Source organism: Ptychodera flava, chromosome 2 (assembly GCF_041260155.1).
Source record: "Ptychodera flava strain L36383 chromosome 2, AS_Pfla_20210202, whole genome shotgun sequence".
Lineage (NCBI taxonomy): Eukaryota > Metazoa > Hemichordata > Enteropneusta > Ptychoderidae > Ptychodera > Ptychodera flava.
In genome coordinates this window covers 13,190,364-13,217,773 of record NC_091929.1, presented here as the reverse complement: position 1 = coordinate 13,217,773, position 27,410 = coordinate 13,190,364, and the positions used below count along the sequence as shown (strand labels likewise).

Below are 27,410 nucleotides of genomic sequence, written 5' to 3'. Positions count from 1 at the left end.
GGATCTTTGGACATATTATGAGTTGACTTCGAATAACGAGTATCTATGATAGCGTGATTAGAACGAACTCCTTTCTGATCATGATCAAACCGAATCGTCAGGATTGGAACGAAGTTGCTGCAATATTATGTATTCATATCTGGACCGTTGAGGGCGCTGTGGAGCTGCAACCGGCAACTTCTTCTTTCGATGCATGTTGCACAATGTGACTAGGAGACAAGGAGACTATGAATTTTTGAAGGTTTTTCTTTTTATCTCTTCAAGACTGTTTATTTGCTTTTAGAATTCGTTTAACTTTAATGTATATTTTCATAAATTTACTTTCTACTTATTTACTACCATAGCCCCCAAACCCTACATCCATAATACCAACACCGAGTTTTCATCCGCCCGATACGTTATGTCAATACAAAATTGAGTGGGAACGGAACAACACCAATTTATCAGGGCATACAATTAAATTACCAGTCTGACGCATTGACGTGAGGTGAAAAATTGCTTTATTATGCCGGAGTCCGCTGAGCATTTCGACCCGCGCTTGGGCACAGGCGACCTCCTTAATTGTTCGTGATCTCAGATCACAGCGCTCACACTACACCCCCCATTACCCGAGGTGTTGAAAAGTTGAGCGTGGGAGCGGTCAAATTCGCAACACGAACCAGCAATTACCAGTTCCTACCTCGTCGGCGTCGATGAAAGTCGCTTGCTTGGCGCTGAAGCGGGACGTGGACAAGCGACGAGTTATCAACCCTGTGTCGAAATCCATTGCTCGGGATCCAGAAAAATCTTCAGGTGAGACCATGCGCTGTGATGTGGCGCATTTGCGTTGTATCCTTAAAGGTTGCTTTGGTATCATTTACAAGGACGATATATTTTTATCAGCAACTCTAAGAGGGGACTTTGCACAGGAAAATGAGTAAATGAAATCCCCCCGTGACTGTATGCTTGAGACTCCCACAGCAGGCACGCACAGTTGCTCTTTTTCTTTCCTGCACTTGTGACAAAATTTCAGCTTAATTAGCTAGGTTCAACCATACTATTGAGGGCATACCATCTCAAGGCAGAGAGTCGCATGGCGAACCAGAAGCTGTTCAAGAGTTTAAATTACATCTGCGTGGCAGGACTGTGTACAGCCCTGCCACGCAGAGCTGCCACGCAGAGCTGGAGTTTAAATGTGATCCTGAGATAAACTGCTGTCAAATTGTCTACAACTAGACGTAATAATGTACACCACTAGGAAAACACTATGATTTCGCCCTGGCTGTCACACCATATTATCTCAGAAATGATGGGAAACTATGCCTAGACTTTAGCTTGTGACGTCGACGTAGACAATGCTTCAAACCTATCTATCTGAGCAACACATACTTTCTGTCTATATAGTGGAACGTGAAAATAAACATCAGGTGTAGTCACACTTTACAACCACTTTGATAGTTTTCCGCTGTCTACACCAGACAACATTTTAAACTACCAATATTCCATGTAAATAGACGGGCCGCGTGAAGCTACAACAGACCAGCCAATTATAGGTGACATTTAAAACGCCTGCGTCAGTCCGACGCTACGGTGCTACAAGCCCCGAGGCAGTTCTGTAACCAATCTAGGAATTGGGTGCAAAATACATGGACCGCCACTTTGTATTCCACGCCATGCATGAGTTCATCGAAATCTCCTGCAAAAGTTTTGAATTTTCCAGGCGGTGTCAGGTTTGCAAGTGGAAAAGTGTGTGTGCCACGTCACAGTGCTCCCTCAGTCTCGATATTGCTGTGAAATGCTGGCGAGGGCAAATGTTGAAGCGTTTGGTTTGGAAACATTTTGGTGAGCGCGTATAAAGGAGACAGAGGAGAACAAGATGCGAGTCTCTCTCTCTCTCTCTCTCTCTCTCTCTCTCTCTCCTCTCTCTCTCTCTCTCTCTCCGCAAATGATTCTCTCTCTCTCTCTCTCTCTCTCTCTCTCTCTCTCTCTCTCTCTCTCTCTCTCTCTCTCTCTCTCTCTCTCTCTCTCCGCAAATGATTAAACTCGAACAAACGTATTTTTGTGTGTGTGAGTTTTTTTTACACCTGTGTTATTGTCCTCTGTCTAAAACGTTTCCTTCAGTGCGGAAGACTTGTAAACGCCTATTACGTAATCACACGTGACGTGACGTAGTATTATCACGCACCTAATACAGGTATCTTCATATCAATAGTTCCTGATGCTCAATGTCGCCGTCTTTGAACGATATATTTGCCAGGTTTTGTATTATTTTAGAAGTCACTTGCATCCATTTGCAAACACGCTGTTGAAGTATTTAACATTATCGCCGACAAGCCATCATCTCCTCTCCGCAAGAGCTCAGGCCAGAGACAGAACAGGTCGAGAAAACAGTCTTTGGCCTGTCTCCATAACAGGTATACGAACTTTGAAGACAATATAACGATTAGCGTACGAAATGCTACCGTGGACAGTTATCATATCGTCCCTGCTGAACATACAAATGTTGCTTTGATATTTCAACTCCAAATATTTGCGTTTCTTCTGATCAGACGATGGGCATTTTGATTAGCCTAGCGATATCAAAAGTATCCCCCAAAGCACTAGCGGATCTGAGTTATGTAAAGCCGACTTCTTCATTTCTTTTCACGACATATTTTTCGACTTCGCTAGCCGAGGGTGTTTCTTCGGGCGGAGCCCCTCCGTCGTAGGTTAGGGAGACTATGCTACGCAGTCCTTATCTAGCCGTGCGGACCGGACGATGCATATTTTTCTGCCTCTGTCATTGTTTAAAAGTTACAGTTGTGATTTTTATGCGTTTAGTGAAAAATAACATTTAGACGGGCAGAGACACATTATGAGACAAATTTATAAATTATATCGGTTTTTGGTTAGTCTACGATCCTTCCACTGTATTTTTACACAAACTACCAACAAATATATAAGCTTATAGTCTTAGGAACTCTTGTAATTGTATTAGTATATACTGTACATGAACTAAATCTGGCTGATAGGCCTACACGCTGCTAGTGCCGCTAATGGGTTCATATTCATCGTATGTGCCGGTACACGGTGGTACAGCCTTGGTTATAAACCCATCAATTGGCTTTGGATACACGCGATTGCCTAGCTAGGCAAGCGTTCAAAAACAAATTAATTGAAGACGGCTTCCCTGATGTTAATAGAGTCACCGATCTCGAGTTTGGATCACATCCAGCGCTAATGATTTGAAGCAAATGTTGACGCCAACGCTATCAGTAACAAGTCTGTAGTACTGTTGAAGACGAATTGTTATGACACATGTACGGACTCATATATACCATTTGAATACCCAATTAATTTACAACAGTCTTTATTGGTCGATAGAAGTCGTAAAAATATCAGTCTGCCAATTTCCAACCTGTTTCATTGAAATTTTAAGCAAATAATTTTCCCGCTAAGGTGCTCGGTGAAACTGTTCACTCTGTACCAAGCGTAGAGGGCGTGGTTCTGTGAAATAATCTAAATTTTATTTCTGTCCTGGACTCAAAGTTCAGAAAGAAGGAACTTAGGATAAAAAAAAAACACCGAAGAAACTGACAAAGAAATGACAAAGTTTGGCAAACAGGAACAGCCGAATTATAATAGATATGACAGTTTTTATCGAGTGAAATTCTGAGCAAAATTTGATTTTCTCAACTGGTCCGAGATACGTACGAGTACTTTGTTTACATTTTGCGTAAGATAGGAAAACTATGTGAATATCAGTAGTTTGATTAGGTTTTTTTGCGTTTTATTTTCCATTTCGGTTTAGCATGCAGCGTCTAAGATGGCAGTATGGCACAGATTAAACACAAATGTGTGCAAACAATGACGTGAATCTGGAAACCAAGGCCACTTTTTGTGAATACTTTTTTTGATTCTGAGCAGCCATATCGACTCGTTATCAGTTTTCTCGATAATATCGGATATCACGCATTGAAACATCAAAAGCCGCCTTGTTTCTCAATCTACCGAGGTGACATTGGTCTGTGTGCTTTCAAAAAGGGTCAGAAAAAATGTAGGTTACTTCACTCTGTACACACACACACATCATGTCGCTGTTTTCAAAATAACTCTCGTCAACCTTGCAGGTACAGCATTGCCCTGAAAACGTTACACCCAGTAATAGGTGCCCAATAATAGCCATCGATTTGTTTTGGGCGGAACGACGACGTTCGACGCACTGACCTGAAAACGCTGATGTCGTCTGCGATAAATATTCCGATGAGTTCATTAAGTCAACACATTGTCAATTTCATGGGTTGTTGACCCCTCTAATATTATTTAATTTCACGGTTGACTCTATTTTCAATTGTTCTGGTAATTGATTGGTTAATTATGACGTCATCGTGGTAATGAACCAATGGCAGCTATTATGTTCAAGCATATTTAATGAGTTGCGTATTCGTTATTGGTTTCTGGCCTAGATCAACGGTATTTTGTCCCCGGGCCGCGGATATTGCATTTTGAGGTCAACAAATTATAAAGCAGCTGGGCTTTTCTTCGTAACAAACCACAGGCATGTATATACACATGAGTCATTGCATTCGGAGGATGTCAGAAGCTGGTGGGGTTACCATGCCCTGGAAAACCGGACAAACACACAGAAACAAACAAAACAAGACAAACAAACAAGGACCATGATAAACTTAAGGAGAATTGCATCGGGAACATACATTCGGACTCCAAAATTAAACTTTTTTGATCTGCCACTTGTGGGAGCTCAATTTGAAGCTCTTGGAGTAAAGAAAGTTTTTACTAGCTTGTGTTTGGAAAATTCAATGAATTCTTCCGTATGCATAGCGGCCATTTTGAATTTCAAGCGTCGATAAACATCGGGTAATTTGTTTCTTGAGCACCAAATTTTGCATGGTGACCTCTGACTTTTGTCGTTGATTTCGAAAGGATATAGATAATAGTTAAAAATATGAGCAAAAGTTTATGTCTTTCAGTTTCGTGGCGCGTGCTCACACCTTAAGCTTTTCATAAAAATACTTACTTCAAAACGGTAACCTTATGTGCAATGATGTAATTCAAGCGTATATTCTGTAAACTCTTAAATCATAATATTTTCAACTTAATGTGTGATGAATTGTTTGTTTGTAAAATATTGTTTTGCTGAGTTTTCAAGGGTTTGTTTTGCCATTATGTTTTTATCGATTTTGAAATTTTATTCTGTTTTATCGTCTCAATTATACATGCCCTGTGCAGTTCAGCACGTCCTAGGCTTAGTTTCTGGCTTGCACTTTGCTCAGCAGTGTTTTGGTATGTACACAAAATACTCAGCCGAGCACTGAGTGTACTCCGTACCGCGACTTCGAACCCCCTTCATTTGTTCTCACTGCACGTACTGTTTTTCCAAAAACACGGTAGACTCGCTCGTTAGCGCAGGCTCGAGTCGATTGTTGCTTACCGCAGACATTTCAAACCATAGTCACAAATCACCAGCAAAAGATCGTACTGTACTTGGGTCAAAATATATGAAAAAAAACCCGAAAACAGCAAAACAAAATTTAGCGAAGCGTTTCGAGTTGTGGGACCACACAGTGGTATCTGCTAAGTTAAACATTGCATGTAGAGATAGGATAAATTAAGGTAGTATGCGCCCTAGGGAAAGATATTCAGACTCTCAAACTTTTGCAATGTTTTTTTAGTCTACCACTTGAGGGCACATTTTGAAGCTCATAGAGTAGTTTTCACCGGCTTATTTTCGTGAAAATCGAAAACAGCATTTCTTCTATAGAGTTAATGCAAGAATGCCGGCCATTTTGAATTTCGTGTCGGGGAAATAGTGGTTAATCTGTTTCTGTAATACAAACTTTTGCACTATGACCCCCGATTTTATTCTCAGTTTCGAAAGGGAATTGTCTAAAGATCCCTTACGGAAAGGCTGAGCCAATGTTTAAGTCTTTCAATTTCGAGGCGCGTACAGCTTTAATACAACTTTTGTTTAAAAAAAGCATCGTGTTGCCAGCAACCAGAATGAATATCAAAAATTTTGGACGCAATGTTTGTCCACCTGTACGGTGTAAATTTCACGCTATTTAAGTTTAAAGTACTCTGTAACCCCTTGCGACAGAATACTCCCTGAAATGAAATACGAATTTTTTTCGGATATATCAGGACCTTGCAGCAGAAGCACACCTGTGTTTAAATGTTCCAAGCAATTATCTGGAAATCATTCTATGCCTATAAGGTAAATAAGAAAATGTGTTACTCCACAGATGTTATTCATTTTGAATTAAAGTTTCATATTCCTGGTAAAGATTTATATAGGTCACGTGACAACTGTTGTGAAATTCAACAGGTGTCAAATTTCAATATAACTGCCTTAGCTCTGTTGGTCAATATAAACCCTTATCGTTTTGAATCAAAATCTATCTTCGAATTAAAATGTTGTATTGTGGAACTTCCGCCTAGTTCAGTCCCTCCCGGATTTAAAATGCCAGTTCTACATTTCACATTCTCGATATCGTCGAAAATCGGCAAACAAATAAACAAAAGAACCCGATCGCAAACAAATGAACACCCTCAAGATTAGGGAGCGTTCAGTTTTTACGGCCTGGGGGGGGCGGCAAAATCTTGTCGCCGGTGTTCAAGAAAATATAGACCCCCCCCTGCATTTTTCGTGAAAAAAAGATGACCCCCCTTTGTCAGATGAAAATATTTGATGACCCCCCCCCCCCCCCCCCCGCTGAAAAATAACCAAAACCCATATGTCAAATTTACCCGCATGGTTTTGATTTGAACTCCGGTACGCGGCGCACTTTATTCGTGTAGCAGAGATGCCAGTGCACAAACTTCTCAGCCACATCCATTGAAACGTCTGTTAATTAGGACAACTGTAAGCAATTTTTAACTTCATTTCCATAGACAACTTATGTCCATGGACATTGTATAAAGTAAACTTTATTGAGTGGTTCGCCAAAGGCAGCCCTCAGGTTAAGAGGGTCATGGGCCATTACGTAAAGTCAACTTTATTCTAGTGGGCCACCAAGGTGGCCCGCCGGTAAGAGGGTCGATCATGGCTATTGCATAAAGTAAACTTTACTGGACAGGGCTGCTGAAGGCGTGCGGCCATTAAGATTGCCGTGGGGTATTACATAAAGTCAATTTATTGTAGTGGGCCGCCGGAGGCGGCCCGCCAGTAAAGAGGGTTGATCATGGCCATCGCATGAAGTAAACCTAATTGGAGTGGGCCGCCAAAGGCGTCTGCCCGTTAAGAGGGTCATGGGTAATACATAATGTATATTTATTGTAGTGGGCCGCCGAAGGCGGCCCGCCGGTAAAGAGGGTCGATCATGGCCATGGCATAAAGTGAACTTTATTGTTGGTATTATGTTTTTGAAAATGTGGTGACCCCCCTTTCCTACCAGTGAAAAAGCGATGACCCCCCCCCCCTTTGCGGATTCCAAAATTACGATGACCCCCCCTGGATTTTGCCGCCCCCCCCCCGGCCGTAAAAACTGAACGGTCCCTTATCCCTATAGGCACCGCTGTCAAAGCGGAACATATTCCAAAATGGCGACACATTACGGGAAAGCTCCATTAACTTAGGAATTACCCTTCTTCCCTAGAGGATCAATTTCACTGACCTGCCTTTCCTACAATGGCACTACAATAGCACCAGCTGGATTAGGTAGACATAACAATGGAACATTCACACCTAGGGGATTAAACGTCTTCTGTTTGTCACCCGAGTTGCTCAGGCAAGGACTCGGGTTTCAGGTACCATGCAAGTTAATGCAGTCGTCCCCTAATGATTTTGAAATTCGAGATGGTGACGTAATCAGTCGTGGGCTGTACCAAAGTCATTGTCATCGAAAGGCATTTACTTGTTTTGATTTGAGCTTATAATAGCTGTCAAGCTCAAAACATAGCTTCATAATTGTTTATGATACTTCAAACTACATAAATTCACACAAATCAAGTAGGGGCTAGTGTTATTACATGAGCAGGTATAAATATTTCGATCCAGACCTTGGACACGTTTAATAACAATTATGAGAGGACGCTTGTGGTTTAAATTGGGAGGAGATTGTGCCTTTACCTTCCAGATGACAATAAATGTAAGAGTTTTAGAGATTTCAGTTGATACGGGTCCGTATAAACTATATATAGTTGTTCCTGTTCGTAATGCTATGAGTTGAGAGATTCCAAAAAATCTGTCGCTAAAACGGATGTTTGGTTAACCGCTCAATAGAGTTGTCAAATTCCTCCGAATCTGATTTATAAAACACTTCAGGGTTTCCCGCCTGAAACAGATTTGTGTCACGACATTTGCATTATTGTACAAACATGATTGTTTTGAGTCGTGTCGACGGTGTATTGGACGCTATCGACACAGTCGGCGCACGGACCCTACCTGCCTGACAGCCTTGTCTGTCTGTCTGTCTGTCTGTCTGTCTGTCTGTCTGTCTGTGTATAAGGAGCTTTCTGTCTATCTATTATTTAAGTCTGTCCTTGTCTGGATGTCAGACAGTCTCATAATATCTTCAGTTCGCCAAATTCTTCAAACCAGCTCCCGTACCCTTCGTACCTCTTGATTGAAGTGGAGGTGTGGCCCATGGATTTAGGTCTACATTTGTCAGACTGACGTTCGTGCCATCACATAATTTTCGCAGTTTAAGGCTTGGTGCTTGTCCCAGATTGAAAGAAAATGATTTTTGTGGGATTTCCTTGAGTCACGTTGTGCAGGGCGACTCTTATGTTTGAAGGTCTTGCAATAATCGCAAAAGGTTAAGACTGGATATATTTGTCGGCCAGCCTGAAAATGCTTGTCAGCTCTCGGTACGGAAGTTGGCCCGTAAGGCTTTCAAAAATTATAGCCAATTGTCTGTTTTCAAGGCGTATCGATTGAATTTAACTGTGCTGTTTCTTCGCTTTAATGAGATAAATTCACTTGTCAATAAATGCTCAGTATCAAAGAGGTCGAATGTTGAAAGAAAATCCGAAAAACCATTTTAAAAGCTTAAAGAATGAAAAAGGTTGACGAAAGGCTGGTCATGGACTTTTTCTTGAAAAATTAAAAAGCTACCAAAATTATTATTGAGATTAAGTAATTTAACGTACAAAACCTAATCAAGAAGATTTAGCGCAAAATGGTCGTTAAATTTTATCAGGATGCGTACCAGAAAGATTTCAGGTGCCTAAGAATATCTTACAGCCCTTCGTTGGCTGCTCGCTGATGCCAACACCTGTCCTGACTCTAAGTTTATAATGTATCCCGGTTCAGCGAGATAGACTAGCCATCAAGTTTTGCTACGCATTTGCCCAGCTTGCCTGGATGGCTGATATCAGTGTAGGTCAGGGAATGAGAGCGTAACAAGATGCTATCGAAGCCATTCTCGTCGGATATTACCTACCAAAACTTTGAGAGAGAGAGAGAGAGAGAGAGAGAGAGAGAGAGAGAGAGAGAGAGAGAGAGAGAGAGAGAGAGAAGAGAGAGGAGAGAGAGAGAGAGTGTGTGTGTGTGTGTGTGTGTGAGAGAGAGAGAGAGAGAGAACAGACAGACAGACAGACAGACAGAGACACAGACAGACTACTTGAAGTGAACATTTATGTGAAGAGTAAAGTCTCACAGATTTGTGTTTATGGGGTTATGTTTTGTGATGGATGTTTGCTGTTGATAAAGGAAATTTGGTGGGAAAAGTCAGTGTCTCATAAGGAAATTGCGTAACATATTTTTACAAATTGACAAAACGGATCAGTCTTGTCTGTCGTCGGCAGAACAAGGAGTGCCAGGATACGGTTGTCAGGAAAAGTCATAATCCTGGAAGGAATGTTATCATCAAGCGTCTTGTAAGAAAATAGACTAATAATGAAAAATGACTTAGATCCTGACAACCGGATGGAGCCGGTTGTTAGGAAAGTGGTTTTATCAGTTGAATACCTGGTATCCATGTTATAGCTAGCGACCGACTTTTATCCCGGGCCTGGATCAACAGTCAAGTGGCATTCGTTGGTTTATGTTCAACAATCACGGCATATCTATATATACACGTCGCACGTGTTGTGTCAATGCACAATAATGTCACTGCTATACTGTTATGGAATTTGACCGGTTTGGAGTCATGTGATGAGGTGACTCGCATCCAGGCGTGATAGCTGAATCATTTTGCATTTAAAAATAATTGATTTTAAAATGATATAAAAGAATAGTATCCAGAAGAGTTTCAAATGAGCATGCGCAGGTACAAGGGGCCTTTTCAGTGCTGTGTACATCGCGCATTATGTTGCAAACAACACGAGAAGACGCTGGGCAATTAAATGTTGAACGCTGCAGGTGCTCGTAAACTGGTAGTGTTTTTCATTTTATCATAAATAACTCTTTGACAATATCCGGTAAAACATCATTAATGTACTTTGGAATGGTCTAACCGTCATACGATGTAACAAAAATACAATTATAAGGATTAAATTAAGTAATCATTGAATGAAGGCGTCCGTCCATTCAACGTTGTTCAATGGAAGGTACTCCGGTGTATCTCCAGGGGTCATGACCCCGAACAAGTACGGCTTTTCACGTTCAGGTCATGACCTTTAAGTTATATTATCATGGCTTAGCAGGGGCTTAAGTTTTACACACATTAACTAATCTGAGTAAATTTGAGTAGCTGGTCGATTTTGTTATAGGCCCCATTCGATGCGTTGCATCTGTAAACAATAGGGTGGATGATTTTCTGTTGGACGCTGTTGGTCATGCATTGGTCAAAATGGAGGGGGGGGGGGGCTTTAAGAACCGCTAGTGACCGCCCAATGAACAAATTAAACCAGACCTACAGCTGTAGTCGCACAGAATACTAAGCGAAACATTTAAATTTGGGTCCTTTTAGCAAGCATGAAACCGGAAAACGAAAGAAGCCATCGTAATGTACACATCGTTAAACTTAAGAGAAAAACACGTGCTGTGCCGTTCTTTGATCTAGGCGCCCATTAATCGATCTTTAACCACACAGCGAATAGCCCGTGAATTTGTTAAATTTCCTAAACCATCACTTTGTTAGTTTTTACATCGTCTGGTCAATGTCTACAAAACATGCTTGAATGTCAACTTTAACCCCAGTATCAATTGTTGCAGGACACCTCTTTAAGCCACAGGAGCTATTGAGATTGTTTATGTGGCCCATAACTCTCGGCAAGTAGGTCTTTGTCAACACAGACTACATTTCAGTGACATTTTACGAGATTTTACGCTTTTCCCACTAACAATTATTCTCACGAGTTAGCTTCAGTGTCGTCTCCACCATACCGCCCACGAATCTAAACCCTTTGATGGTGACGCGTCACTGAAGGTGTTGCCGTCACAGTAAGGAGGAAGGAATAACGTTTAACTTTTGATTATATATTTTGATTATATATGACTTACTTTTCGCAATAAATCTCAGCCTTCAGAAAAGCAGAAAGATTACTGAAATTGCCATCATATTGCCACTGTCTTTTAATACAGCTTTTTAAAACATTACTGGTATAGTGATGAAGATATGAAACCAAAACTGATCATACTAGAAAACACAATTCTCTCAAATTACTGCGCTGAAGCGGTATATTTTCCTGGGGGGAGAGAGAGAGAGAGAGAGAGAGAGAGAGAGAGAGAGAGAGAGAGAGAGAGAGAGAGAGAGAGAGAGAGAGAATTCTTTCATCAAATCTTTGGGGAAGGGTTAAGGACATGACAATATTACTGTCAAGCAAACTTTTTTGCCAACTTTTTTGCCTTTCGATATCCACGTGACGTGAATTGGATGAGCTTGTGATACTGGTTGTCTAAAATTGTAACATTTAAGATATGACCTTTAGCATGGCCATATAAACACGTGCCTTCTGTGTTACATTAACTTTTAGGTAATACTAGCCTCGAAACAGAGAGTTTTAAACTATTTCACAGGATTTCCTAAAGGAAATCTTAAACCATTCTCTTTTAATAGTCTTGAGTAAATATCAGGGATCGCCGTGCAAAGTTTCGGATGATTTAAGGAAATTGCCACTGGATTTACGGACATTTGGAATTCAAAGTCACCGTTATACCCTCTGTGCCTAGCTCCACAAGGAAAACTTTGATTTTGATTTTGATTTTCACGAAGACAGTACGGTGAAACAACATTTACTCCACGTGATTCAAAGTGGATCCACACAAGCGGTAGACCAGCAAACTATCGCAAATAGTCCGGATATCCCTCCCCAGAGGCGCATGTCACCGTTAATTGATGTAGTTTATTCCTTTGACGGCATCGGGGCAAATTGATCGGGATACTGCCGCCAATCGATGACCAAAGACCACACTCCGGTCATTCTGAACCATGCAAAGTGAAGTCTGTACAGTATCCCAAGAACTTGCAATTTACAACAGCTAAATCTTTAAATTAACCGAAATATGTGAAAATAAAAAAACATTGCCTCCGTGTGACCTCTCACCTAGAGTCTTTTTCACTAAAGCTGAATCGTCGATGTCCAGTATTTCCATATAAACGGACTTGGACTGATGGCGACAAATTCTGACAGTTCGGTACTGGTTAGTGTGAAAAATATAGATTTAACATCCGGACTAACATCATCCTGTGTGCACTTGCATAGTAAATCGACAGTAACACTTTTAACATGGACAAAATGTGGCAGTATTTTATGTCATTTCTCTCTCAATGAAAAGAGTTTATTATTGCAACTTTGAAAGTTGTGTTTTAAGACTTGATACCACAAAACTTTGCGGAACTTCTCGACATGTGCTTTTGAGGTGAGAGTTTACGAGTTCGGTATGACCCTTTGATATAAGTCACTCCTCAAGTGCTCCTTCGAATTCACCACGCTCGTAACATACATCAGGACACTCCCAATCAAGTTTACATGCCTGTCACACAGAGTGTGAGTGTGTACATGTGTAATGGCACGCCGCATATGGCAAGTCATGACACGCCTCTTTCTTGTGTATAAATCTCTCGATCGTTCCTTGTGTACTCCACGTAGTGCGTGATGCTGTTAAGGAAGGGAGAAATCAAGTTGTCACCCTTCTCACAATCCAGTTTTATTTACGTGCCGACATTCTACGCCAAAATGAAACAATGGCTCCATCTGTTGCCGCCTAAGACACCGTTGGTGTACGATGATACCACCAGACCCGTATATTCCCCCATGATCCAACATCAAACTCGAAACCAATTGCTGAACAATATCGGTTACCACATGTAAGCGTTTAAATTCAAGGCGAAAAGGTTTGCCCATCTTCATAAACACTAGTTTTTTATTTGCGAGACCTACAGATATTATAAAGTGTATCCAGGTGTATGCATGGCACAGATAAGTATAATACTTGAAATTGTGCCATCAACAACATTTCACGCTAATGTTTTTTTTCCGTAACATCAAAATATTAAGCTACAATGAAAGACTATACACATTCAGTCACACATTATGCTTTGCTTCTATAAGCTTATATCATGAAAAATTAAACTTGCAAAAGTGATAACCCAATTGTAAAACCTAGTGCTTTGAAAGAAATCTCTAGCTTCCCATTTGCTCTACATGAGAAAAAAACACTTGCTGGTCATAAAAGTTGTTAACCTGAAGTTGAATCTAACGAGAGGGAAACTTTATCGATACCTTTTTATCGCGGATCTTTAAAATCTTTCTAGGTGAGAATAAAAAACGCGTTTTGGAAGTTTTAGGACCAAAGTACATCACAAACTAAATCAATATTCTGTTTGAGAGAGAGAGAGAGAGAGAGAGAGAGAGAGAGAGAGAGAGAGAGAGAGAGACTTATGAATCAAGGTCAGGAGGTCCACAACCGTGCCGTTTAGTATTAAATCCGAAAAGCGACACTTGTTGGATAGCTACCACCCGTGCGAAACTATCGACACCGTACAGTTTCGTTTCAAACACACGGCGTTTGATTTCGGTAATTCGAGTTGGCAGCCGTTTTCACTGCGGGCAAGGCCTTGACGTGAAGCTAAACATTAACAATACAGCCAATATATCCAGGCGTGCTTTGTTTCAGGCGATTTCCGTCTTCCCCGCGACGAAGGTGATTCACGCTGAGGCCACACAACGGCTGGAACCACCCTCGTCGTTGGAGTCCTGGAACGCGGACATAGGAACTAACCGACCCACTTTTAAAAGGGTTAATATCACATTTTCTTGACGCTTCAGGTGTGTACACATATATCCCATAATAGTTTACTGTGGTAATTTGTTATTGCGGTAGAAATTGTCATCATAGTTCTGTTACAAGGTAATTTTAAACGGTGCGTGCCAATGTCTAAGCAATCTGAACGACTTTAGAATCAAACGCAGTGTGCATTGATTCGGTTGAAATGCGACGGATGGACGCACTGGCGATATTATGTGGCTATTTTAAATCCTTCATTTTTCACAAGGGAAATACCATCGACAGTGAAGATTTCTGTAAGTTAGTTGGGTAATGCCTGGAGGCACACCGTGGTGATAACTTTAAGTAGCTGTCTGGTTGCTGAAAATACCAAACCAAGGACACATCGATGAAAGATTGTACTGAACGACTCACTGATATTTTATTACCGTTGAGTCAATATAATAAAACACTTCATCTCTTTAAAAGAACAAAATATTTCATTTTTGAAATACTTGAGGTTAGATTTCGGGTCATAAGAAATGACCGGATGTGAGATACAGTTCAAATCCGTGACGTATAAGGATTTGAGTGTGCAAGTTATTATGGGTAACCACAAGGGTTTCAGAGCTATATCAAACAAGTGTTTAGTAAAGTGGCAGTCCTCAACCCTTGGTTCTCGCATTAGACATTAGCGTTGTATTTTTCCCGCCAAAAATTTTGGTGCAACATTTTACCAATTTTATGAATTTTTGTGTAATTGTTTTTCATAATTTTAGACCAAAGGGACATCACATTTCATTGGCTACAGATTTTTATAAAAATTAGCAAAATTTAGGAAAATGTTGACTGTTTTTCTCATGATAAAGGCGACAAAATTTGACTTTGGTGCTCAAAGGATTAATAATTTACATGAAGTTATGTCCAGTTAAATTGGAGATGCGTCTTGTGGGGACAGATGGTCGGACTCTCAAACTTGCACAATACATTTTAGTCTACATGTTGTGGGGGTTCATTCTGACCATCAAGGGGCACACAGTCCATGTAGCCGACAATGAGATGCAAATGATATGCGGTCAAGGTCTCCTCAACTAACTTTCAGCTGGTTCTTCACTTTCTACTATTTTTTTAGTATTTTTTACAAAGGCACAGACTTATTCTACCTGCAACTTAAAACTGATAGTGATTTTGTAGCTCATTCTTTACTATTTTTCATAGTTTTTGGTAGCCGGTAACACACACTTCGTGTTCGTGTTGGCTACATGGACGATCTGCCCATCAAGGAGTAAGTAGGATTTCATCGGGTTATTTTTTGTGGAAATCGAAAATTCCTCATAGAGTTACACTGCATGTAAAGCCAATAATACTTACTGTATTTGCATGGATTATTGCCTGTATTTTACCTGAACAGTGCATATACAGATGAATACAGTCAAGAATCCATTGTTTGTATTCAGCAAGCCTGTATTCGTGTGGATTCATGTGAATTCACGTGTATTATACTATAATACAGGCAACTCATTAATGTGAATTTATCTGTATTACTGCGTTTTCATGCAGTGTTAACGCAGGTATGGCGACCATTTTGAACTTCAGGTGTCTAGAAATATCAGGAAATGTGTTTCTCTGGTACCAAATTTTGCACTTTGACTCCTGATTTTATTCTTAATTTCGAAAGGGAATGGTTTAAGTTTCCTATCATGGAAGTTTATCAATGGGCATATTTTCAATTTTGAGGCGTGTACTACCTTAATCAATTTGTTCAGAGATGAAGCTGTAGTGTTAAAAAACCTGCACTCTACAAGTTTCAAACACAAGACATTTCGCCAGTTTTAACATTGAAAGTAGAATACACTAAAACCTTAGCTGCGTTTTGCAGTGTTTCTATAAGGCGAGATTGTCGAGAAAGTGAGCAAATAAATATGACGTAACCAGACAACAAAAAGTATTTGCATAAACTTGTCTGAAACATCACAGAAATGCAGCACGTCTGTGATATCAGCGGAAACGTGACTGCTCGCCAGGATTTCATCATTTATATTTCATTATTTCAAGAAAAAACAACAGTAAAAGAGAAATTTTGAGCACGAAACAAATACTATCAAGATATTTTTAAATGTAAAGTAAAAAATATTAGATTATTGACTGATGAAGTTTTCTATGAAATGAGTATCCTCAAGTGAGTGCTTCAATGTTTGACGGAAAGTGCTTTTGCAAAGGGCCAGCCAATTTAGGGGGAAATGGAACGAAAAGGGTTTTATTACATGTGAGTATGCTGTTTTGACGGATTTTAAGCAATCTTAAGAATAGAATAAAGAGAGAAAACTTCCATTTTCGTAACTGCCCTTCCTCGATTTGAGAATTTCCCCATGCTAGTTTTAAATTCCCACGTTTACGAACACCTCCTTTTCGGTCCGAAAAAGTGCACTCACACTATTTAAATCCCGGTCTGTCCGTGGACCTGTCCCACTTCAGAACGCCCTACCTCGCAACAGAATAGGAAAACCAAAACGGCCTTCAATTGTCATTCGAGCAAACAAATTAGAAGCACGGATTTCCGTCCAATTATGTAGGTCGACCAGGCGGGGTGTTGTAAAGCTCACTGCATCAGAGCTATGCGTTGAGTTTAGCAAATACACAATGTTTGAAGTTCTTACAATACTGAAGGAACGTACCCATGTATCTTAATTTGCTTGCATTCGACAATACGTTGGAAGAAGATTGATGCCCGTCGCGGCATTCCGAGCACAGGAATCCACGGTTGTATATCTTGGTTGCTATGAACTGGGGTGCGTGTGGCGGAGCTGAGGGTTTGCAGGTGTGCTCGAGCGATATCTCGATTACTGGGAACACGGGGGATTACATATACCGCTGATTTACCGTTATTTATAGAACACTGTATCTCTTCAGTGAAATACTTCACAACTGAATTGTCGCGTAGCTGTAACGGCATGCCCGAAGGCGAGCCTCGGAAAGTTTTTGCAGTCAAGGTGAGCCCGGAGCCTTGTAGCTGTGGAACTGTAGCTTTGGGGCAAATGTCACGGTCTCGTTGTTCTTCTCCTAAGGGACCATCACGGTTGTCATCAATTAGGCCGGGTTCACATCTGCCATTTTAGGAACGAATTTACCTTGAATTTGGCCGTTGACTTTTATTGCTTCGTAAATTCAGTGACAAGACTTTTCCCGGGGCGATTTTTAGAAACCATATTTGCGTAAACTAACCAATTAACTTCATCTGCATATCTGGACACGAGAACGGGTTATCAGCTTCCTATCAGCCTTGTCAAAATAGAACAGCTCGACGAAGCAAGAATTTCGACGACATATTTGTATCGAAAACATCACTTGGTGTGACTTTATGGCTTTAAATGACTCCTTGCCTTTTAGAAACGCTGGCTAGTGTTGACTGGCTTATAAATCAGTGCCGTGTATGAAAAAGCGCCCCGTCGAGACAAGGTCACACTTCAGAGCGACACAATACGTATTCAACCTCGTACTGTACGGGTTGTATTGGTTCAATTCACTCACATGAAGTGAAAATTTTGTATTGACTAGGCACCTCATCCCGAAAGGTCAAGAACACTCAATCGGTAAAGAAACAAAAACTTAGCATACAGATTGGTGGAGTTGTTGACAAGTGGCGAAAATGTCGAATTTGACAACGTCGTGTTTTTTTTTTTATTTGCAATCTGTTGACGGATTGTTCTGTCGAAGAAAGTAATATCGCACACTCTGTAGGCCAGTAAAATTACATTTGTTGAAGATTAACACAATATCTTGCAATTTTTTTTTTCATTTCCTCCGCAAAAATTTGTTTATTGGACATTTTTGGCAACGTCCTTCCAGGATAACGGTATTACACGCCAGCCTGTTAGTGGCCTGGCGAACACTATTAACCTATCTACTCTGTGGTATGTTTGTTTGTGATTGTTTGCTTCACGGCAGTCATAATTTAATTTGCGTGGTCAAAGACAAGACGCATATCCAGATATCTGTGTGGTCAGTCGATATGCAGTTCTCCCGGTACCCTAATGTGGATACAAACTTGGAGTGCTTATTGGTGCATTACTTCATTTTTGGACTTGGATGTCGAGACTTTCATTGAAGAAGGATACATGGTGTACGGTAAGCGCGGGTAGATTGTGCAGGGCTTTGTTTTCGGACGGTGTGTAGGCAGGAACGTGCCATGCGCGACCAGTGCTGCCACAAGTTCTTGCAATCGCCCACGTTAGCATGTTCGGTAACGCGTCTAGCTCTTAGTGGCAGGGTTGTGAGTCTACCACGTCCATGATTTCGAGACTCGTGTTCGACACCGTTCCCACACCATAGATTGTAAAACAAACGGTTTGGGTTGGAGTCTGACGTCTTAGCAACATGACTTGGTTTTTTTTAAGTCTACGTTCTGTAGTAACTGTTTGATCTGATACTTTGCCACCAGTTTATCGCCGCGATCAACATTATACCAAGCGGCATCATTTTCTATGGTGACTGCATGGCATACCACAGGTATCCCCGTTCACTTTGCACCGTAAGCGTACAGCTTGTCCAATTTCGCCTCGCTGTGAAATCCCTAGCTCTGCTTGGCAGGGCTGTGTGTTACCAGCGTTATACGGCCTCCCCAGCGTTCTACGGCCTCCCCAGCGTTCTACGGCCTCCCACGGTGGGAGGCCGTATAACACCGGTAACAAACAGCTCTGCCACGGAGAGCTATGAAATCGCCTGCCCGCTTGAAGGAACGGTTCTGAAAATCGTCTGCCCTCAATACGTCAAAAATAGTTTTTTTCCCACGAGCTCTGGAAGGGCCCACGGGCGAATTACCATCGCCATAGACAGTGCTTTATGGGCCATGGCAAGCACTTTTGAAAAGTAATCACACAGTTCAGTGACAAAATGAAAATTAAAGGAAAAAGAAACTATAAGTAGAGCATAAACAAAAAGTTTTTATCTTTATTGGAACGGCTGTAGACACAACACCAATGTGAAAGAGACTTCACAGATCTGTTGACCAAACGCCGCCTTCTAAGAAGGTGGACAAAGTAGATCATATGCATGTGGTGCCTAAAAGTGCATGGCCTGCATATGCGCCCATGTGTAATATTCAGTGTGCAAGTTGAAAGCTAAGTCTTTCGACTCAAAGAACTAAATGTCTCCCGAGAGACGTCTTACGGGTATGCTTTTGTTTGCAGCGGCGCGGCAGTTGGACAACTCTGAAACGTCTAATGTGAAGCAAATATCGGGTCAGAGAAACCGCTATCAGGGCATCCTCAAGTGAACTTTGGGTGTGGTTGCCCTTGTGGTTTTTGTAAAACACCTATCAATGCGATATCGCTGCCCTGACCGCAGTTCAATCCATGCACATGCTACCCTGACCGCCGTCTTCAAAGGTTGAATTGAAATAGCTAGGGTCTCGTCGCGTACAATGTCAAGGGCCACAACGGACGACGTCTACGTCGATTGAATCCAAGAAGCAAGAACAAGGTAATCTTCAAATGTCGACTTAGCTTTCCAGTTTATTTATTCACGGGGGCAGTAAAGCCCGACTACAATAGAACATGCGACGGATTCTGAGGGACAGATTTGTAAATCCGCGCGTTAGGTGTTAATTGTCCGCTTCTGATATTTGTTTGTCACCTTTCTTGTGGTTTTAAAAGCTTCAAAGTTATCGTAAGCGGGTTCTATTTAGAGATTATGGCCGAAGATGACGTAATGTGTTCAAAACTTATGACTTACTGTATATTAAGCTGTCACGGTACCTCATTAATTTGTCAAACTCGCATACTCATGTTCGCTCACCAGATAATCTAATCTACAGAGTGTAGTCGGCGTTGTATTATTTCGATCCACGATAAACTAATGCATATACTTATCATACACTGAAATTCTAGACTGATTTTAATATTGGATGACCAGAGTCCGGAAAATCGCTTGACGGGATAGTTCAAGCCACGGTCCCTCCACAAAAGGGACCGTGTTCAAGCATCCACACCGGACAGAGCGTACCTGTTGATCGCGCGCGAGTGCCCATGTACGAGAAACTGGCCACAGGTAGCCCGGCGATCACATGTCAATCTTACATATGTTCGCTTGTAATTCATTATGTTCAGTCCCGTATCAGTACCATGGGATTTAAAAGCTGATTGTAAAGCACGGCCTGGAATTCGCCTGATACTGCACGCTGATCACGTATGAATCCCACGTGTGCAGTAAAACCCACGATATCATGGTATTTATAGTGGCTGCTGTAAAAGTAGGTTTTTGTGAAGCTCATTCACTCGCTTTCTGAAGTGTTAGCCATTCATCCGGTGATATAGAGTGTATTATAGAGGCAAAGAGCGGAAGGATAACGAAACCATAGATTTGCAGAGGGACTGCGAGTTCACACAACAATCACAGGCGTTTGTGTGCTGGGTAGTCTGCTCGATCAAGAGGGCAGAGCACTGAGCAGGCGATCGATTGATCGAGTAGACTACCCAGCACACAAACGCCTGTGGCAACAATATACATGATCTCTCAGAATCCGAGGTTTAGTTGTTCTGCACTGCAGACGACACGACGTTGAGTATAGCAGAGCAGCACGTACCGTGCCGTGTACACGGATTACGTTTGTGTGGGAAAGCTTACGTTATTTCAAACGTGTTTATTGTGTACTTGTCCTGGCGACCGAGCACTTTGTACTCAAGTTTGTAGTGTTTTTAACAGACTGCAGAACTATGACTGCGTCAGTACGCGACGACCACGGAAGTACGAGGTTTCTGTCCTGATGTTGGAACTAAATTGATCAGATCATAGACAGCAGCAGACCGTCTATATGGTCAGACGCGTATACAGGCTTTCAGTATCAAACGACACACGTTGGATTGCCGCGTGATATGCCGGCCAGATCAGATAACGCTGACAAAAATCGTCACGATATGATTTATTGAAATAGTTTTGTTTGTTTTTGTTTTTGTTCGCTATTTTGTTTCGTTATGGCCCGTCTCCCTTGCTTCCTGCGTATATTTGGAAGATTAAATACAATTTTCGCCCTCCAAGTTCGGGAAAGTTCTCTCCTTGTGAGGCAACATGAAGTCCGCGTTCATACAGCTTATGAAAACAAGTTACTGGGTTTTCAATAAGCTTTTAAATGTTTAAAGACCTATAGAAGCTTATTATCAACATTTACAGATGAAACTACAAAACGCAAACTACAGGTCAATTTCCTATTTTTAGAACTTTGTTTATTTATATTTTGAGCGGGTGATTATAGTTTAACGCATGCGTGTTGCGGTAAAGCGCGACAGTGACTTGGTTTTGGTACGGATGTGTGTGTTGATTATCTGCGGGGCCACGTCACGAGTTCGTTGGCATCGCTGTGTGGGAGGACAGAAACAGGACGGGGAAACTCTTTGTATGCGTACTTAGCAAGTTGAGCACGACGTTGATCGCTACCGACCGTTGTTCTGTTACAACTTGTGGCTCAGAATACCCGCAGTGTGGTACTAACTTCAGTTGAACACGACATACCAGCATAGGGAGAGCGACAGGTGGGTGCTAGCTAGCTGAGCAGGTTTTTTTGGATTGCGCATGCAGACAGAAAAGTAAACTCGGCGAGATAAACCGCAAGCAGTTGTCGTCTGCGAAAAGCAAATAAACAAACACATTTTCATGTACCGAGGCAACTGGAAGCGAATAGTGCGGACGACTGAAGTGGGACAGTAAATATTGGAGCCGGCGACAAGCAAGCTCGGTAAAAGAGATATCGATAGTTTAACAGAGACGCGCAGTTTGTCGAGATACTGAATTCAGCGGCGAGATGTCTAGGTATTTTAAACTCAGGGGACGACGCGAGTCTTGGATTTTGTGAATTGGGCTGAGGTAGTGAGACCGACGCCGTTATAATTTGAAAGGGTCACAAGACCGGTGGGCATGGCACAGCCTGTTTGACAAACAGACCGTCAGATTGTAAGTTACAGTGAACGGAATAGATCGAGGCTGTGGGTGCTTTTGAGCGACATGACGGAAAGGTAGACAGATTGATCGATTTACTAGTAGGCAAGGAGATAGATAGGGTAATACATACAAGCCAAGCATGCTCACGATGACGCTTTGCATCATGTAGAATAGGGGACTAATTAATAATGTTCATGGCGAATGATATAAAATTTGTTATTGTTTTTGAATATTGTCGATATTCTGTACTTTTATTATTGTTGTTGTTGCGAACACACCTACAAACTTAAAACATTAATATCATGGTTTTGCGTTTTAAGCAGCACCTTCATGGACTCACTATGGCTTCACTTCGTTGTCGGACTCTTAGTTCTGGCATTGATGCATCATTGTACAGGCAATGTTATTACGAACACAGTGTTAATTAATAGACACAGCAGATGGGCACCTCCACCGAAACCAAGCCATAACCCCAACCTTCATATACTCGCAACAATAAAAATATCGAAACGATGACATAAACGACAACATGTATATTATTTCATGCGGCATATAGCGACAAAGCCCCCCTCCCCCCGCGATTAGGCTGAAGGTTTTGAAGGTTTCAATGATAAGCATTGGATCGAGAGCTGAAGCGAAATGATGATGTATCTAGACCTTTGAGATAGTTTCGAGTGTACCGATTCCACGGCTGAAAAGTGTGCGCTTTTGTCTCAATGGCACTTACTCACAAGGTCGGAAGATTTCAAGTGCACAAATCTGTCAACCGTCAAGAGTAGAGTATGCACTCAAACCCGTCGTAAAAGGGTGAGAATGCTTTCAAGTGGGATACTCGAAGTGTTGACATGAAGTACAAAAAACAAAGTGCGGTTTGTCGCAAGATTGAGATCATGGATGGCCAACTTGACGTAGCACCGACATATGCCAATCTACGCAACGCCCTTTCTGGCGTAATCAAACACCGGCGAGTTCTTTGGAAACTCATCTGACTTCTATCCTTCGTGTTCAATCATGCAAGGAGCAGATTTAATTTACTTAGGGATAAACTTTCCCACAACCAATCCACGGTGCGAGGACGCAGTGCGATTCGTCACAAAATCATCGACCCGACTTGGTTGACACCTGCGTGTACGTTTCTCGCTCTATCTTCGCCATGATCATGTCTAAAGTCTACAAATATTGATTTCAGTTCAGCTCTGTCAGCAGACCACGGGTGATTTATAATGTATTTTTTTTGTAATTAGGTGTTTTTAAGTGTCCTTGAATATACTGCTCAAAGTGCTCTCTAGGTCCAACTTGACAGTTGTGCATACAATTTGTGGTGGTTGCCAAGAGACGCACGCACAATGAGCAACGCCATTGTCGACGTGTCTTCAGGAGGTAAATATGAACTTGACAGTAATTGCTATATGATCAGTTTATTCAACATCGCGTGCAGTAAATATTTTGTAATCATTGTCCAACTACATAGTTCACGCATACACGTCTGTGTAATACATACATACATACATACATACGTGTGTGTGTTTGTGTGTGTGTGTACATATATATATATATATATATATATATATATATATATATATATATATATATATATATATATATATTCACGTCCCCCGAATTTAGTTCGTTTATATATATATATATATATATATATATATATATATATATATATATATATTATATATATATATATATATATATATATATATATATAGTGACAGACAGGCAGACAGATGGATGACCGACGACGGAGACAGAGGGAGGGTGTCTCCGGTAGAGGAAATACTAATAGTGACGTCGCATTTGATATGGCAGAAATAGTATACACCGAAAGCTGCGTTCTACATTACGTTCTCAACGTTATATTAGAAAAAAATGAATTGTCGAATATTGACTTAAACCAAATATTTTTACTCTTTCAGGTAGGAGAAGTTTGCAATTCGCCGGTACCCCTCGATGCCTGAAGATCACATGGAAACCGACAATCTGTAGGTTACTTCTGCACATAACAGAACTTCTATCGATGTAGTGAAACTTCGGAGTGTAGAACATGTTCAGGTCGCAGTCCGTGCGTCAGAGTAAACCTGAAATGTTACGTCATAGTAAATCTGAGACTTCATTGGCCAGTTACACAAACCGTGAAAGACGGAGGTCATCGACCTGTGCCGCCGTCAGGATAGTTGTGCTTGGTGCGTCAGGAGTCGGAAAAACCGGTAGGTATCACCGCCCTCTATGAAGTTTGTGTGCGATGCTTTTGTTTCTCTCAACTTGATCATATCGATTGTGAGGAAGTCATCGTACTCCCTTTCTTCAAAAGTTTAACAGTCAGCCGTACTTGTGTGACGGTCAGTCGTACTTGGCCGTATGTGCATTACTTGAATTGTAGGTCAAGTGGTGATGCTATACTCACTCCAAATTGCAAATTGGCAATTGCACATACTCCTTTGTTCAATGTCAAATCTGTTCTCAAGCCTACGGTATTTCAATGATGGCATCTCAACAAGGCCTTTGGTAGTCTTTTAATCGCAGTAAACTAATTTCTCTCGCATGTGTCAGTGTGAATATGTACTCCCTTTGCCTGAAATTAACTAATGAGTGAACCTAATTATTTATCTGCCTCTACTTTAATAAATAAATTGAGTACGTAATTTATTTTGTCAAGTCCTGCTCTAAATATTGTCGTCGAATCAATATCAAACAGTTTAAAAGGGACAAAGTCGCTCCTTTTTTAGCTTTTGTTCATGAACTATGTTTTGGTATGAAAACCTTTGTGTTGTTTAAAGGTATACAGTCCACCTTTAATCTAAATATGCTTATATATGGTCAAAGGGGCGTTCCTTGTATTCAAAATGCCAATGTGAGGGCGCTGTTTTTAAAAAGCGACCACCCGCTTAAAATCTGTGATTGGTTAGATTTTGTCTTTCCATGGTAACTGTGGCAAAATTGGAACAGGTGACAGTATACCTTTGATTACTTGGAACATGCTGAAATACTAGCAAAGGGTTAAAATTTGACACTCTTGAAGTTATACATCGGTATGATCATTTTGTACACTGAGTCACTTTCCAATTTCAAGAACTTTCTTACAAACGAGAGTCATTGTGTCAATAATTACTTAACACAGTTACAACAAAGAGACCAGTAGATCAATTATGGACTTTCTTTCTTCATTACCGTGACCTGATAGAGAATCTGAAATGTTATTCGATATTTTTGTTTTATATCCACAGCTCTTACGGTGAGATTTTTAACACGGCGATTCATAGGCGAATATCATCCAACGCTAGGTAGGTAATTAATTGGGAGAATCAAAGTCGCTGCTTTTATACACCATGGTAGTTATATTTCTTACATGTTAGAGTGAGTTGTGACACTGCTGACTGAAAATCGGCTGCCAGGAGGCATCGCTGCTCTCCCTAAAGTGCCAAAACGAAACTGAATCTTTCTCGTAACATCAGGTCATCAAGTTTTGTGACTGGAAATTGTGTGCGTGTTCAGGAGCAAGGGCTAACCACCGATCATTTGATCAATCTCCTAATATCATGAAAATACTGAAGTCAAAACATTTTAATTTTTGTTGCTCTAAGGCCTCTCTCTGAGGCTATACATACCAACAAAGTTTCCGCTGACTAGTTTTTTTCCATGTAGGACGTCACTATCCGCCTCTGACTTCTGTACATATGCACAAATCATTCCGTTCAATTTTCTTTTCTACGATATATGCATGTATTAGTTCTGTGAATAATGATAGAAAAAGCAAATAAAGCACGAGTACTTCATTGACGATAATTCAGACAACACGCGTGACATATTGTGAAGTCAGCTGATGGTTCGTATACTTTCTATACTTCAGAGAGTACGTATAGACACAAAACTACCGTGGATGATGATGAGGTTTCTATGGAAATACTGGACACAGCCGGTGACGTAAGTTCTCCTTTAATCACAATTAACAGGATTAAAATGTTGTCCTACAATTGGGGCGCTCTGTACATATACTTTCACTTTACTCATCGATAGTGTCAGTGTGAGCACTATCTGTGACATTATACTTCCAAAACGTATATTCCCTTTTAGTTCGTGACGTTGTGTTCCAGGACTATCCACCATTTCGATTCCAAGTGTTTTGATTGGTCAGGATTGATGACGTCAGTATGCCTCAGAACGTCAGTATAATCATGCATATATACTCCAGCGTTACCTCCAGCGTAAATTATAAATATGAAATACATATACAGGTCAAATTCGAAATTTTGCGAAACCCCGCCGGATAATGTAAATGTTTTATATCTTGGTGAAACTTTCATGTGGTGCAATTTTAATAAACTGACCATAATTTCGTTTTGCAGGCCGGCAACATTTACCGCGACGGTCAAACAGCGTGGGCCGAAGCATTTATCTTGGTGTATTCCATTACGGACAGGACTAGTTTCGAACAGATCGAACAAATGTGGCGAGATCTTAGGGCACAGAGACCCTCTAGTATAGTGGCCGCCATTTTGGTTGGCAACAAGAACGATTTGAAACATTCCCGCCAAGTGACTCAAAACGACGGCGACAGGCTTGCTGACGCTATCGGATGTCCTTTCTACGAGGTATCGGCCATGGATGGACAGCAGATACCGCTTGTCATCGAACTTTTCCGTAACGCTGTTCGGGAACTCAGGATGAAGCGACTGGAGTGTAGAAAACACAGTTCCTCTGCGTCGCAAATGAAAAAGGCGGTGAAAGACTTCTTGACCTTTCGCGCTTCGAAAGCGAGGTTGAACTCTGCTTCATGATGGCTCCTCATTGGTTCCAGCATTTGTGAATTTCGCCAATCAACAGACAGTAACCTCCGCATCAGTGTTGATTGTGGCAGAATGGCAGAATTCACTCGTGCAATGTTGACGCCAGCTGAATAAGCATAACGACAGATATGAGGGGACTGACATTTTTAAAGTGACACTACATCGTGCGTGAACAACTCATTTTACAATAATTTATGCTGAACAGCATTAAACTTCAAGAGGAGCCGATATATTATCTATGGAATCTTCCACTCTTATGCTTTATCAGTGTAGTGCCTTTGTGAGTGTCATGTGCACATGAATGGAAAGTGACAGTGGGCGACTGGAGAGAGCGATGTGGCCCACATTAATATCCATCGCTTCATTACACTGTAGACGTTCTTGTCAGGTCCATCCCAGTCCCAAAGACTTGCATTCTCCATGAGCAAAGTGAATGTATGTGTTTTGGGGAAGACGCGACCTTGCGATCTCCCATTTAGGCGTATTGTCTTTTAGTGGGGAGATGTTTCACCTAGTTGCTCAAAACTTTTAGAATCTCATGATCGACAATCTTTTGTAATGACGAAATTTTTGAAAATAAAATGGAGTGTATATACTTATGCTTAATTGTACCGGAA

General features: G+C 41.2%; 1 protein-coding gene across 8 annotated transcripts; it reads left to right on the top strand.

The window, feature by feature from the left end:
- Nucleotides 1-502: 502 nt before the first annotated feature.
- On the top strand, nt 503-27,410 carry LOC139114990 (ras-related and estrogen-regulated growth inhibitor-like). Of its 8 annotated transcripts, none has more exons than XM_070676930.1 (6): nt 503-792; nt 13,982-14,133; nt 23,930-24,216; nt 25,234-25,290; nt 25,857-25,930; nt 26,353-27,410. In XM_070676930.1, the coding sequence occupies exons 3-6, from the start codon at nt 24,054-24,056 to the stop codon at nt 26,782-26,784; spliced, it is 726 nt and encodes a 241-aa protein (XP_070533031.1). In that variant the 5' UTR covers nt 503-792; nt 13,982-14,133; nt 23,930-24,053; the 3' UTR covers nt 26,785-27,410. The 8 variants fall into 8 exon arrangements, with proteins under 8 accessions (XP_070533031.1, XP_070533038.1, XP_070533048.1 ...); XM_070676937.1 differs by having other exon boundaries at nt 23,926-24,216; XM_070676947.1 differs by lacking the exon at nt 13,982-14,133.

What these genes read in the sequence shown, in the direction of transcription:
- LOC139114990 (XM_070676947.1), top strand. Translation starts at nt 24,054, where the DNA reads ATGTTCAGGTCGCAGTCCGTGCGTCAGAGTAAACCTGAAATGTTACGT. An exon ending in GTCAGGAGTCGGAAAAACCG is followed by an intron (nt 24,217 to 25,233) that starts GTAGGTATCACC and finishes TTATATCCACAG; the next exon opens with CTCTTACGGTGAGATTTTTA. An exon ending in TACTGGACACAGCCGGTGAC is followed by an intron (nt 25,931 to 26,352) that starts GTAAGTTCTCCT and finishes TTCGTTTTGCAG; the next exon opens with GCCGGCAACATTTACCGCGA.